Raw genomic sequence first — 13,610 nt, 5'->3', positions numbered from 1 at the left:
TCTAACAAAGATACCATCAACTCTATTCTCTCACCACCGGACGAACGATCAAAATTTGATCGATCACTTTAGAATTTTTTTTCTTTAGTTTTAGACTTATATGATTATCGAATTGGGTTGGGACAAACATATCATACAAGTAAGATTACAGGCCCAGCGATCATCAAGCTAGATGAACCCAATACTAATTATTTGATATGATTTTGGACGATAAGATTTTAGGGTTTCAAGTTAATACACACCTCATGCGAAGTTATAATTACGTACTTATAGTGATTGGATGCACATATATTAGCACTAGGGAAGGTAGATTATGATGTGAAAATGTGAAACTCATTAGAAGGCTTGCCATCTATGTCATCCAATACTTGATAAATTATATATATATATATATATATATATATATATATATATATATATATATATATATATAATCAATCTAGATATTAAAAATAATTTATTAACTTAAAATTGAAAAGATGAATTATATAATTCAAAGATAATTAAGTTAATAGGAATGAAGATATTAAGAAATAAAATATTAAAAAGGATCATTCTCTCAATCATAGAAATGATGATAATATATTATTCTAATTACAAGAATCATGGTAATATATATTCATAATCTATTAGTCATCAGAATCATGATCGTGATTTTCTCATCACAATGTTATTTTATATTTTTTTTTATAAACAATGTAATATATCAATTTTTATTTTTGGACCGGGTTTACATCCCACGGCTTCCCACCACCTCCCTTCTCGGGACCATGGAGAGGCTGCTGCATGGGAGCGTGAGGGAGAGACGGAAAGAGACAGAAGCAGGAGGAAGAGGAGAAAGAAAAGAAGAGAGAAAGGGGAGAGAGAAGAAAAGAAGAAGAGAAAAACTGAACAGAAGAAGAAGAGAAATAAAAAAGAAAGAGGAAACAGGAGAAATAAGAAAGAGAGAATCAAAGGAGAAGAAAAGAGGAAGAATAAAGAGGAAAAATAGAAGAGGGAGAAGAGGAAGGAAACAGAAAGAGGAGAAAGGTAGAAAAGAATAAAAAGAATATAAAAAAATAAAAGAAAATTATAGGAAATATATTGAGAATTCGATTTGGTATCAGATGAATTAACTCATATCAAGTTCAAAAAAATTATATTAGGTATGCTTTTAGGTTTTTTGTATTCTTATTAATTAGATTTGTATTTTAAATTATAGATTAATAAATCTGATATTTCTAGTTAATTAGATATGAAGGAAGTAAAAAAGAAAAATAATTATAATAGTTATATTGGAAAAATAAAGAAAGGAAACGAAATATTTGTATATTGTTTCAAGGATATGTGATCTAGTAATCCAAAATAAATTTGTAATCTCTCTATCTCACACGTCTTTAAAATAAGTTTGCAATCTCGTTTCTTATAATATTTTTAGATAGATGAATCATTTAATAAGTATAATATATTGCTAGAAATATCTCTTATACAATTGAAAAAATTCTTAAATTTCAGTCATCGATAATAGTTAACTTTTTAAATCCCATACTATATATTCTTAATTAATGTAATAATCACTGTTATTTCTATTATAACCATCAATAGTTGTAGTAATCATTAAAGCATCGGAATATTTGTTCGATAGATACGTAGCATCAATACTAAATACAGGTCATATATATAATTTGAAACTTATAAACTAAGCTCCAAAATTTTAAAATATTCTTTGAAAATAATTTTTTGATGAAACTGTTATTTGGACGAGTCTTATAGTCATGTAATTTTAATTCTCTTAAAAATAAAATTATATCAATATATAACTAATTAAAGTCGCAATGAATTTTAATTTTTTTAAAAAATCAATAATAATCATTCTTGAAGTATAATCAATATTTGTCCTAACATGATCCTTAATTTGATCTATAATAAAAGAACTACTACATTCCTTATGATCTCTATTCAATCTTGATAAATTACAATCATAAACTTGGTAAATCAAAAACTATCTGTTCTACCATGAGCTACTATCATTCATTGGCAATACAAAACTTTATATTTTGCTTTTATCTTATAAATTTTAGTTGTGACATATTCAATCTTAATTTTTTTTGAATGATATAGTCTTTTAAGGATTTTTGGAATTCAGTCAAACATCGATGCAAAGATATTATTTGGGTTACAAAATAATATATATCAAAAAAATAATAAAATAATTTTAATATTATTCAAATATCATACGTGACTATTAAACAGATCATTGTATTAAAAATTATCATCTTTAGCAAAAGAAATTAGAGTGTTTAATAACACACCATCATCTTAGCTATAATCGTATTCAACATTATCATACATATCCTAACTTAAAGCCAATCACCAACCTATTTTCAAAGATATCATCAATGTCATCATCTTCATCACAATAAAAAGAGTTAAAAGCCTATGGCTATTTGATAAACAATTTTCACCCAAACATGATGTCACATAATGCTATCTATCAATCAGATGCTTCCTACAATATGATCATTAGAATTAAAAATATTATTTTTAAAATCAATGGACTAATAAGACAGTAAAATAGGTTATAACACATTAGCTTTCATAAAAGTACAATATAAAATAGATGTTTTTTCTGAAGGACATCAATATATTTACATGATTTTTTTTTATTTTCTTGATTCAAGAATAAAATAAAAAACACACACACACACACATGTATATATATATATATATATATATATTATATGCTATAATAAATTTGAAAGGATAATATGTAGACGCTCCGAATATAATACACGAGAAAGGAGATAAAATCCCAATCACCATCAACATCCAGGCTCACAAAAAATCATCAAAATCCGCGTCATCATCCCTCACTTAGCATAAATCGTCCGCCGTCGGATCACGCCGAACAACGACGAGGTGCGTAACGAAACAAACAAACAAACCACCCCCTCCCCCGAACCTTATCGCGCGGTCCGCCTCTTGTCCAAGAATCACCTCGCACGGGGCGCCTCCTCCTCCTCCTCCTCCTCCTCCTTCCCTCCCTAAGGTAAAGGTAGGTAGCAGTGAATCTTCTCCTCGTCTCACGGATTTATTGAACCGGTATCCTTGTTCGAAATTAGAGGTCTCTGTTCTCGACGAATATTAGTCATCACAGGGAATACTCTAAAGAGAATACGAGTCGTCATGTTGTGCTTGGTGAAATCAAAGACATGGATTTTGATTAGTATGGTTTGCTTTTTTCCTTTCATTTTGGTTGTATCGTTTTTGTTCTTTTCCCTCCTTTCTTGCTTGGTTCCATCACTGCATATGCCTTCGTGCTTGTGCTTGGTTTGATGTGATGAGGACTTGCTGGTTTTCTACCTCCAACTGTTTTATTGAGCTCAGAATATGCATGATTAGAGAAGCTGTTGCGTGAAATCTGACCAGGAACTAGCAAGAATTCCTGTTTTCAAGGCAGGGATTAGGAATCAATCGGTTGATGAGATAAATATAGAGATGTAGAGATGAACGAGTGGAAATTGAGAGTTCGATTTATGTATGTAGGTATTTCCCTTAAAAAAAGGGAAAAAAAAATCCCCTGATAGTGATATAAGCTTATATCATTATCTGTGGTTACCTTATGATGGCATACGGAGCCTACCATTAGGCATTTTTGCTTACTTTCACCAAGTCAAATTCATCAAAATGAGTTGTAACTGTTTTGTTATAGTAAATTATTCATTCAGACATGATAGGTCAGAAATTTTGGAAAAGATCATTTCTTCCCCACGTGCTTTTGGTCTTGGTTTGCTCTAATTCTGATCTGGAACTCTAGTTCATTAATGTGTTGATTACCCTTTTCTTCTGTGGAATTTGTCCTTTTCCCGCCTTTATTACACCATTTCCTTGCCTGAGTGAGTCTTGATATGGTCATGATGCACGGGAAATCTGAAGCGACAATTTATAGGAGTAAGCAAATACTTTTCCTTCCCTGTATATACATGTTGATAGTATAAAACATTAAGTTGTGGATTAGTTGCTTTAGTGTTACTTTATTTTGTTCACATTTTGCCTCCTGCATCCACAATTTTCACCCAACAAACAGTCTATAAATCTACCGCGTCATCTAAAGTTGCATGTGTTACACTCTCTAAACACAAATTCTGGTGAGCCACTTTAGCAGATATCTGAATTAGGAAGATTTGTTGTTATAAATTATGAGCTGCATCCATATGAGGGAGCAAATTTATCTTTTGTTCAGTTTTTCTTGGCACATATTTCATTCATTTAGACATTTCTGCATAAATTATATCAATAAATAGGCATGCATCTTGAATATCTTGATTATGTATGTTTATACTACATTCCATTACAGAAAAGGAAATTATCACTCTCTCATATTGTAGCTATCAATGTTCTTTGACATTATTTGTAACATTTCCTAGAGAACTTATACTAGATAAAAGCTGATAGTTGTTGAATTGTTAAAGGTTAAAGATGATATGTATAAAGCCTATCTAGTTAATGTCAAAATCACTTCTTTTCAATTTGTACTTCTGATGATCACACTAAATTATCTTGATAGAAGTTGCAGAGAACTGGCAGTCTCGTGAAAAATTCCCTTGTCCTCACCTTAGGTCTCCTGTTATGTAATATTGCTATATAGAAAAACTATCGTATTATGCTTGCCGCTTCTTAAGTTTTAGGTCTTGTTATGTTGCCAATGATATGATGCAATGTCTCTAGCTGCTAAAATATTTCTGGCATGTCTAACCTTGGAGAACATGCAGAATAAGTTTTGATACATATTGCTTCTTATTGACATATGACAAATGGCAAGTTTAAAGGAAGATAAAAAATTTCCCCAGGACTCTATGGCACTTTAAGCAAATAAATGAAATAATTAAATTGAAGCACTACATCTGCTGAATGTAATATCTTTTTTGAAACAGTAAATTAAGCAGGTGTAGGATCCTTGCAGTTACTGCTAATTTAAACAGGATACATCCAGGCTAAAGAGGCTTACCTTGAGTTGGTTAAAATTCAGTTTGATTTAATTGTGAATAAACAGATTCTAGTTTCTTGTATACAAAAAATAAAGATGGTTTTATCCTTTGATACACAATTATTAATAAGGCTTAACATTTAGATAAGCATGTATGGGAATGCTTACTATATGATTGGGTCAGTCATATTATACCAAAACTTTGCACACTTTCTTTTCTTATTAATCCTGCCTAGTAGTTTTGTATCGCACATCTCTCTTTTTGCTGTGGCTTGTGCTTATGTGTTAGCGATCAACATTATCTCCAAAAGAGATGGATCTTTTGTTGTGACTAGTTAAATCTGGTTAAATATTAAAATTCTTGAATTTGATTGCAACTTTTATTATTTGAGTTCCATTGCCTTTGTGCAAGTTCAGCAATATATTTTCACATACTATTATCATTCTAGATGATTTTTCTGCATTGTGCTCACCATTTCAACTGTTCTTGGGGATATCAGAATAACAAGCTTCAGTATAACTTTTTCTATTGCCATTTCTCTTGACAGTCTCCTGGGTTGACAAGATTTCTATTTTCATCAAAAGGTGGATGGTCACTATAAATCTTGAATAGCCTACAGTTTATTGTCTTGGTTATAGTCTTTTCTTTCCATAAACTAGGATCTGCGCAGAATATCTTCAATATTTGATGTCGCCTTCTTTTAATAGTCAAAACAGCTGCAATTTTTGATCGGCAGGGTAAGGATTGAAGATGAGCACAAGCACATTGGATGCAACGAGAGCAGAGCTTGGTCTCCTAGTTTTATACCTGAATAAAGCTGAAGCGAGAGATAAGATTTGTAGGGCTATCCAGTATGGGTCAAAGTACTTGAGTGATGGAAAGCCTGGCACTGCACAGAATGTTGATAAAACAACTAGTTTGGCACGAAAAGTTTTTCGGCTTTTTAAGGTCAGGTTATTGAGTTCCAGGTTGAGAACAAAAAGTTGAGTTGTTTCTGCATTCATGTTTTTTACAGCTTTTGTCTCTTGAATATGTAGTTTGTTAATGATCTGCACGCTCTAATAAGTCCAACTTCCTCTGGATCTCCTCTTCCCCTAATTTTACTAGGAAAGGTAAGCTGTTGATAATATTGCTTGAGGTGTTATCCAACTTTATCCTTTCATCTAGAGTGCTTAACAGACTGTTTATGCAGTCCAAGAATGCACTATTGTCAACCTTCTTTTTCCTGGATCAAATTGTATGGGCAGGCAGAACGGGGATATACAAGGTATGGATACCTGGCTTCCTTCTCAGATTTCCTTCCAGAATTTATTTCTTGGAAGAACTGAGAGAAAGACTGATTGTGTAAATTGCATCTTTTAAGAACAAAGAACGTGCAGAACTGATCGGCAGGATATCTCTTTTTTGTTGGATGGGCTCCTCAGTGTGCACAGCGTTGCTCGAGGTATGTGTCTTTTGTCAATACCCTCTTCTTCCAATTTTTGCTGATTGTAGTTGTTGTTTCATTTTCCCTTCCCCTCTGTATAGGAAATGGTTGTTTCCTCTATTCCAACTTCTGTTGCTTGGGAGTAACTTCATCTTATTTCCTTTTTAGCTAGGAGAATTGGGAAGGTTATCTGCTTCGATGAAGAAGTTGGAGAAGGAGCTGAAGCAAGCTGATAAATACATAGTATGCTCCATGTTCACACTTTTATATGCATGTTTCTGCTGCTCGATTGTACTTACAACTAATGTATATTACCCATGTGGAATTGTAGGAAGAGCAATATCTTGCTAAGCTCAAACAGTCAAATGAAAGGCTGCTATCTCTGATTAAGGCTTCTATGGATATTGTGGTGGCAATTGGACTGCTTCAGTTGGCACCAAAGAAGGTCACTCCACGAGTCACAGGAGCATTTGGATTCGTCACTTCACTTATTTCCTGCTATCAGGTAGAATTCACAATTTAAATCTGAATACTACCACAAATACAAGTAGCTCATGGACTCATGACTTCCTGCATCTATGTGCAGTTGCTTCCTGCATCACGCACAAAGACAAAGATGACTTGAATGTGATTATCCTCGAGACTCTTGGTTAGAGCAACACTAAGTAGTACTGGTGGCTTAGATTGGAGGATGATAATGCAAAGTTCAGCAGATATAGCTGAATGTAATGTTGCCAGGTTAACTCGAACAATATATGATACTGAAGTACAATATATTGAATCTCCATTGTCAAAGCATACTGCTATATGACATTGCTTAAAATTGGTAAGCAACATAAGATGATACTTGCAGTAGCAGAATCTTATCTTATAGTTTATGCTCATAGTGGCTTTAGCTCCATAATTTTCCATCTTCTAATGCCTTTTGTGTTCCATAGTCACCGCCTTATTGGAGTTGCAAAAAGCCGGTTCTCCACTTTACTAGAGCTGAAGTTTGTCATTTGCATCTGGCATTTGCTCTTGCAGAATTGAATCAAAAAATGCTGCCTACTTGTGGGAAGCATGTATCAGGAACATTGTTATCTAATAATTCTTTTACAAGCAAATGATGTCTTGAAGGAGTGATATTAAAAATTTTAAAAAATTTATAAAATTATATTAATCTTGTAGTTGCCACAGTGGTCTGGACTAATAAATTTATAAGTTATATTAAAAAATTAATCTAAATGATATTAAAAAATAATATTTATGATGACACCTATAATTAAGATATTTATATAATTTTAAAGGATAGTTTTCTTTAATTTATTATATGGTGGGTAAGATAATACCATTATGGATAGTCATCATATTAGAGATAACAATACTAAGCCACATGAATGATGTTAGTCCTTCGTGATTGTTATTTTGAGTGAACACTAGATAAATTAATAATTCACATAAAAGAGAAATATAGATAATACCAATAGTTTATCGTGATAACTCAAAGCATAAATATTATTTTATTTTATAATTTCGATAGTTCTTCCTATTAGAATCATGAATGACACTAAGACGGGGGTGAATTAGTGCTATCGCAAAAATTAAGTCGATTCAAAACTTTTGGCTTAATAAAAATATATTGGAAAAGATATTAAAAGCGTGCTTGACTCAGAATAAGAGTGATAAGCAATTAAGACAGAAAACAATAGTAATGAAGAGCAATAAGAAAGTGCATACTAATTTATAGTGGTTCGGTTGTCGTGACTTACGTCCACTCCCGATTCCTCCTTTGTTGAGGCCACCGGTGTCTACTATTGGTCTTCCTTTAATGGGCGAAGACCAACCACCCTCTTACAATATTTTCTCCTTTTTACAGGTTTAGGAGACAACATTTTACAAGCCTCACACCTCTCTTAGATTAATCACATAGCTAAAGAAGGAGGAGGAGGACACTTAGCACTTTTTCAACACTTTTACAACCAAAATCTCAAGACTTTTGTTCACACTTTTGGTGCTATTTAATGCAGTACTGAGTAGGGTATTTATAGGCCCTAATGACTTCAAAAATAAAGTCAAAAAGTATCTCATCCTTAGTTTCTGAGGTACTAGCAGTTCCACCATCATTATTGGGCAGTACCACCGCCTACATACTAACACTGGACGGTACCATCACTCAGTCTGGGTGGTACGATCACCTGACAAAGCCTCGGAGACCGGGCTCTAGCAGTACCATCGCTTGCAGCATTAACTGTCGATGGTACCACCGCTCAGTCTGGGTGGTACCACCGCCCAATCCACTTGGGAGGCTGAGCATCAAGCGGTTCCACCATCCTGGGCGGTCCCATCGCCTGACATGGCTCCAAGTGGCTGAACGAGTCGTCCAATCAACCAAATTCAGCACTGTTTAAGGCTCAATTGGCCCCTAATTGAGTTAGCAGGTTTTCTCCTAAAACTAACTCAAATTAAAGTTCTAACTATGATAGTTAAGACTAAAACAATCATGATACAAGTAATTTAAGTTGTTCAACACTTCAATTGTTCAACTAAACTCTCAGTGAACTTTCGGTAAACTCCCAGTGATCTTATAGTGAGCTTTCGGTGAACTCCCGGCGAACTTTTGGTGAACTCTCAGTGAACTTCTAGCAAGCTTTCACTGCATCGTCTGATCCTTCAGTATATCCCCCGATTCATCAGGCCCAATGCTCGATCATTGACTCTGCCCCAACTTTGATTCTTCTTTAATCGTTTTATTTTTCTCACGATCGTAGTTAGTCCTACGTCACTTATCTCGACACATGGATTAGATCATTAATTCACTAATTGATTTCATCATCAAAATCTGAGATTCAACAATCTCCCCATTTTTTACGATAATAATCAATTGATAACGGAGTTAACCTTAACTCCCTATATATATATATATATATATATGTCATATTGAGATAAAGCAAACTTCAATTCAAAAGGAATGATAAAGCAAACTTCAATCAAATGCAATATATCAAAAGTTCATACATTATGCATCATTATGGTTTAAAGTCATCAAAGTATAACATGCATAATTTCATTACTTCATACATGATAACAGATCACTTTGGGCATAACCTATATGATACTAAAGCATTCATCACTTCATACATGATACCAAATTTAACATCAATTTGGAACATCATATTCGTGATACCATAGCATTCATATTTTCAATCATTTTGGGTATATCATATATGATACTAAAGCATTTTTTTAACCATCTATTACTTCATGACACCACATTCAACATCATTTTGGCATGATTCCAAATATTCATCATTTTTCCTCCTTTGTCATCAACAAAAAGGAGAATCATTCAACAATTTATGCAAGTATTTTAAACTACTTAATTAAGGTTTACACTAATTTATGCAAGCTAGCAAATTTGTGAAATGAGAAGTTAAGCAAGAACTTTGTAAGATTACTTTTGCTTCTTGAAATGGGAAAGTTAGCATTTTTGTTTTAGATGTGCAAGCACTTTTTGATTCTTCTTGAGATATGCAAGTTTCTTTCTTTCTTTTTTCATAAAAATAAAAGGAAGAGGAAGAAAAAGAAGGGAGGAATTCATTTATCACAAGAAAAATCAAGTTATAAGAACCAAATCCATGAAAAAATAAGTTTCATTGAATCAAGCTTCTACTTTCGTAAAGAGAAAGGATTCATCATAAAAGATCAAAAATATGTATACTAAAAATTCATGAATCAAATTCTTATTCTTGTAAAATAGAAGGAAGAAGGATTCATAGGAATTGATTATCGTATAACAGATCAAGTATACCAAAAGTCTATGAATAAAAACTCTTCTTTTATAAAGGATAAAAAATCCATGAATAAAATCTTTTCTTTAATGAATTGCAAGAAGAAAGAACGAAGGAAATGATCTCAATTTAAAAAGAAAACTCAAGTTATGAAAAATCGAGAAATCTAAAAAATGTATAAAGAAATTTATGCATTTGGAAGATTTAACATGTCTAATTCTTTTCTAATAAAATCAAATTATTTCTTATTTAAAGGTTTTATAAAAATATCAGCTAATTGATATTTTATATCAATAAATTCTAAAGATATATCATTGTTATTAATATGATATCTAATAAAATGATGCCTAATATCAAAATATTTAGTTCTAGAGTGTTGAATGAGATTTTTTGTTAAACATATTGCACTAGTGTTATCACATTTTATAGGTATGTTTTTCAAGTGAATTCCATAATATTCTAAAGTGTTTTTCATCCATATAACTTGTGCACAACATGCACCTACTGCTATATACTAAGCTTTGATTATAGATAATACAACCAAGTTTTATTTCTTAGAAGACTAAGAGACAAGTGCATGACCTAAGAGTTGACATGTTCCAGATGTACTTTTTCTATCTATTTGACAACCAGCAAAATCAGTATCGACATAAGCAATTAATTCAAGATTTTTAGTTTTTGGATACCATAATCCTAGATTAAGAGTTCCTTTTAGGTATCTAAAAATTCTTTTAACAACTTTTAAGTGAGATTACTTGGGACTAGATTGAAATCTAATACATAATCTAACACTAAACATAATATTAGGTCTAGTTGGTGTGAGATATAATAAACTACATATCATACTCTTATAAGTCTTTTGATCAAAACATTCTCTATTAATGTCCATATCTAATTTTGTAGAACTCATTGATATATTAATAGCCTTAGCATTATCTATATTAAATCATTTAATTATATCTAAAACATATTTTGTTTGATTAACAAAAAATCCATCACTAAGTTGTTTGATTTATAAATCTAAGAAAAAAAGTTAATTCCCCCATTAAACTCATTTTGAATTCATGGCTCATACAATTTGTAAAAGATTCCCATAAAGACTCATTTGAAGATCCGAAAATGATATCATCAACATAAATTTGGACAATGAGAAAATTAATTTTAAAATATTTAATAAACAATATAGTATTGACCTTGCCATTCATAAAATTATTTTTAATTAGAAATGAACTAAGTCTCTCATACCAAGCCCTTGAGGCTTATTTCAAACCATAAAGACCTTAGACAACTTAAAAACATGATTCGAAAAAATGGTATTCTAAAATCCGAGTAGTTATTCAACATAAACTTCTTCATATATGAAACCATTAAGAAAAAGTTTTTTAACATCCATTTGAAATAACTTAAAATTATTACAGAAAGCATAGGCAAAAAGAATCCTTATGGCTTCAAGTCTAGCCATAGGAGCGAAGGTTTTTTCATAATTGATACCTTCTTCTTGGTTGAAACTTTTGGCCACTACTCTAGCCTTATTTCTAACCACGATACCAAGTTCATCTTGATTGTTTCTAAAGACCCATTTAGTACCAATTACTGAATGGTCACTAGGTTTAGAAACAAGCTTTGACACCTCATTTCTCTCAAATTGATTTAATTCCTCATATATCGCAAAGACTCATAAATTATCTTTTAGGACTTTATCAATATATTTAGGTTCAATTTGAGACAAGAAGATTGTATTAGCATAAAAATTCTTAAATGAAGAGTGAGTTTGAATACCTTTTGATGTATCTCCAATGATTAGCTCCTTAGGATGAGCATCTACATACTTTCAATCCTTAGGTAAGGATTCTTTGGAAAAAGATGCATCCAAGTTGCTAGGGGGAGGAGAGTTTTCATTCAAATTTAAAGCATCAAAATTATTTTTCTTAAATTCAAGAAGCTCGTTAAAAACAACATTAATATATTCCTCTATAACCAAAGTTCTTTTATTAAAAACACAAAAAACTTTAGACATAGAGGAATAACAAAAAAAAAAACTTCATCGAATTTTGCATCAAATTTTCTAAATATATCTTTTTTATTTAAAACAAAATATTTACAATCGAAAACTTTAAAATACAAAATATTGGGTCTTTTATTGTTCTACAATTCACAAGGAGTTTTGGAAAGTAATGATCTTACGATAACCCTGTTCATGACATAGCATGCCATGTTAACGACTTCGGCCCAAAAATATTTGGGTAGGCTATGTTCATTAAGCATGGTTCTTGCCATTTCTTGTAAACTCTTATTTTTTTCTTTCAACAACTCCATTTTGTTGAGAGTTTCTTGGAGTAGATAAGTTATAATTATACCATTTAAATCATAAAAGTCTTTAAAATCATAGTTTTGAAATTCACCACCATGATCACTTTAAATAGAGGTAATCATAAAACCCTTTTCATTTTGAACTAATTTACAAAATTTTAAAAAATATTTAAAGCAATCATTTTTATTTGCTAAGAAGTATGTCCAAGTGTATCTACTATAATTATCAACAATTACAAAGGCATATTTACTACCTCCTAAGCTTGTTATATCAATTGATCCAAATAAATCCATATGAATTAATTATAGTGATCTAGATGTGCTTATTTGATTCTTTGATTTAAAATTATTTTTTATTTATTTTTTTAATTTACATGCATCACAAACTTTGCTTTTAATAAACATAATGCTAGGAAAATCTCTTACAAGTTCTTTAGTTATAATTTATGAAATTAGTTTCATACTTACATGACTTAATCTTCTATTCCAAAACTATGCATCATCATTTAAAACTAAAACCAAGTTTCATCACAAAACTCATCAAGATCAATAGTATAGACATTGTTGGTCCTTAAGGTAATCAAGGATCTATTTATGTGTGGTATTTCTATAATATAAGCATTAGATTCAAATTTGATGTTATAGCATTTATCACACAATTGACTAATACTTAGCAAGTTATGTTTTAAACCATTTACGAACAAAATGTTTTCAATCAAAATGTTTGATTTGTTACCTATGTTTCCTTTACCAATAATTTTTTCTTTGTTGATGTCTCCAAAGGTAAAAAATTCTTTGTCTTGGCTAGTGAGCTTAGAGAAGTGTATTGGATCTCCGGTCATGTGCCTTGAGCATTCACTATCAAGGTACCATCTCTTGCTCCTAGCTTTTGATGGTAGACATATTTACAAGAAAGGAAGATTCACTTTAGGTACCCATTTAGCTTTAGATCCCTCATGAAAAGGTCTACCTATTTTGACTAATGTCGTTGAGTTATTTAGGGTTCCTTTAGGAACCCTAACTAATTTATGTGGACTATACCTTTTAAGAGAACATCTATAGGCATAATGTCAATATTTTCCATAAAAAATATATTTATCTCTAGGTGAGATATGCAATGTAGATTCTTTAACGAAG

At 31.5% G+C, this 13,610-nt stretch overlaps 1 protein-coding gene across 4 annotated transcripts; it reads left to right on the top strand.

Annotated features, from left to right (window-relative positions):
- The first annotated feature begins 2,878 nt into the window (after window positions 1-2,878).
- Window positions 2,879-7,248, top strand: LOC135584173 (peroxisomal membrane protein 11C-like). Of its 4 annotated transcripts, none has more exons than XM_065144957.1 (8): window positions 2,879-3,034; window positions 5,704-5,915; window positions 6,005-6,079; window positions 6,160-6,234; window positions 6,331-6,411; window positions 6,562-6,636; window positions 6,725-6,898; window positions 6,980-7,248. In XM_065144957.1, exons 2-8 carry the CDS (start codon window positions 5,718-5,720, stop codon window positions 7,016-7,018), a joined length of 717 nt encoding a protein of 238 aa, XP_065001029.1. In that variant the 5' UTR covers window positions 2,879-3,034; window positions 5,704-5,717; the 3' UTR covers window positions 7,019-7,248. The 4 variants fall into 4 exon arrangements, with proteins under 4 accessions (XP_065001029.1, XP_065001030.1, XP_065001031.1 ...); XM_065144958.1 differs by having other exon boundaries at window positions 2,897-3,028; XM_065144959.1 differs by having other exon boundaries at window positions 2,921-3,034; window positions 5,684-5,915.
- The last annotated feature ends 6,362 nt before the right edge of the window (window positions 7,249-13,610 follow it).

This window comes from Musa acuminata, chromosome BXJ3-4 (assembly GCF_036884655.1).
Source record: "Musa acuminata AAA Group cultivar baxijiao chromosome BXJ3-4, Cavendish_Baxijiao_AAA, whole genome shotgun sequence".
Taxonomy (NCBI): domain Eukaryota; kingdom Viridiplantae; phylum Streptophyta; class Magnoliopsida; order Zingiberales; family Musaceae; genus Musa; species Musa acuminata.
This window is presented reverse-complemented; position numbering and strand designations above follow the sequence as displayed.